The 1,964-nt window shown below is 38.5% G+C and overlaps 1 protein-coding gene across 1 annotated transcript in view; it reads right to left on the bottom strand.

The window, feature by feature from the left end:
* Positions 1-354: 354 nt before the first annotated feature.
* LOC106532054 (CD82 antigen) overlaps positions 355-1,964 on the bottom strand; it is a gene marked incomplete at its 5' end in the record, with an annotated part of 21,326 nt that continues 19,716 nt past the window's right edge. Inside the window, 1 exon segment of the mRNA XM_014028038.1 lies at positions 355-1,137. Coding sequence (XP_013883492.1) covers positions 1,057-1,137 — 81 coding nt within the window. The 3' untranslated portion in view covers positions 355-1,056.

Raw genomic sequence — 1,964 nt, forward strand, 5'->3', positions numbered from 1 at the left:
CTTCTTAAAATGGACTAACTCTAATAAAAGTTAATAACTCAAGCATGTGTTACATAAAGACATTTAAGCTCCAGCAGTTTTCTTGTGTCCGACAGAAACTGAGCACCGGTAACTTGTGGGGTACCCCCAGGCTCAGTTTTTGGCCCACTCCTCTTTTTATTGTATTTATACTCTTTAGGAGATATTTTAAAACATTACAGGAATGTAACGTCTGTATGTTGACGATATTAGATTAGATTATTGTAACAGACTGTTTACGTGTCTAAATAAATCCACCTGGGCTCACCTTCAGTCTGTGCAGAACCTACAGGTCCGGTCCAACAGAGACCAGAACAAAACATTTCACACAAWCAATCAGAGGATTTTAATGAGTTTATYGACAAAATGAAACAGAACAAAGTGAGTATGCATTAACAACACCAGACAGACCCTTTTCACCCACAAACCACCAGGTTACACCTGCTGACAGAAGGAAGTGGAGATAAACACATCTGTTTCCATCAGGTGACTTTAGTTTGAAACAAAAATTATTTGTATTTTAGGAGTTCAGCTGGTTTGTTAAGCTTATATCGGCTGCAGTTGTAAACTAGAASAGTTCCAGGAACAAGAAGATTTATGTCAGTTAAAATAAAACCCTGAAGGTCAAACTGCTTCATAACTCATGGAGACCAGACGGTTAAAAACAAAACATCATCAGAAAGGTTTGGTAGAATCAAAACCGTACAAGTAATCACTAAAATTATTTACAAAATCTTAAAAACTTATCACAAATACTCCGAACACTGGTGTATAAAAAGGAAAACACACTGAACCTGTCAGACCTTCAGTTTTCAGACAAAAAGCCAATCGTTTGAAAGGGAAACTAAAGCTGGAAGCCACAGTTACTTTAGAAATCTCTCTTTTGGTTTCAGCATCGCTCTGATCTGGAGTTCAAACCTAAACAAAATAACAACATTCTAAAGTGCTTAAAGAAAACTAGGCTGACAAAAACAAGAAACATTTATTAAAACCAAAGGGAATCCTTTAACTTTACACCTGGACCAGTGAGTCCGGATCTCATTGGTACTTTGGCACTTGAGTGTAATCCTCTGATCCGATGTGTTTGCATAGGCAGATGGACAGAATCATCCCGAGCAGCTGAAAAATAAAACATTCATTTAAACATCTCTACACATGAATCACTACTTCAGATTAAAAACAGGTTTTAATGACGTTAATTATATTTATTTATTCAGTCATTTTAATGTAGAACATGTGTCGAACTCAAGACCACGAGACCTTCAAAGATCTGATCTAAACYACGTCTCACATGATGCATGTTGATTATTTCACCTGAGRAACTACAACCTCCCACCACTGGGTGGCGCTGCACACGGTTCAAAAACAGTCAGGTAAAAATCTCCATCACTGCATTTTTCAGACTCAAGCTGTGTCTCAGTTCAGGGGCTGACTCCTCCTGAAAGTGCGTTGATCGGCCRCTTACGTCGCTGCCCCACATCGAGGGCGGTCCCAATCTGTGGACTCCTTCTCTGACAAAAACCCTGAAAATAACGTCTGTGTCTGAGTACCGTTCCCGGCCGAGGACTTCCCAGGATTTAATGAACCGACAGAAAACTAAACTGAAAAACAAAAGACGGTGGAGGTTTTTTTTTTTTTTGACTAAGTTGACGTAGTTTGGACACTGCCTATTTTTTCTTCAGCCCACTTGTACTGGGAAGTGGGAATTTCCCACTTAAAAGTCACAAATTTAAATTGGAACGCCATTCAAGTGGGGCTTCCCTATTGGAAAGTGGGAAAGTCCATCTCATCAGTGAGTAAAACTCTTACTTTTACTTTTACTAGTATTTCTAAAGTATTTATTTTACATATAGTCAGTCGTACACACAGTACTTTTTAGTGTCCTGATGCATCTCAGTAATCCAGGTAAAAAACAAAAATAAAAAAATTGTGTAGGTCTTCTGGAC

This window comes from Austrofundulus limnaeus, unplaced genomic scaffold, assembly GCF_001266775.1.
Source record: "Austrofundulus limnaeus strain Quisiro unplaced genomic scaffold, Austrofundulus_limnaeus-1.0 Scaffold713, whole genome shotgun sequence".
Taxonomy (NCBI): domain Eukaryota; kingdom Metazoa; phylum Chordata; class Actinopteri; order Cyprinodontiformes; family Rivulidae; genus Austrofundulus; species Austrofundulus limnaeus.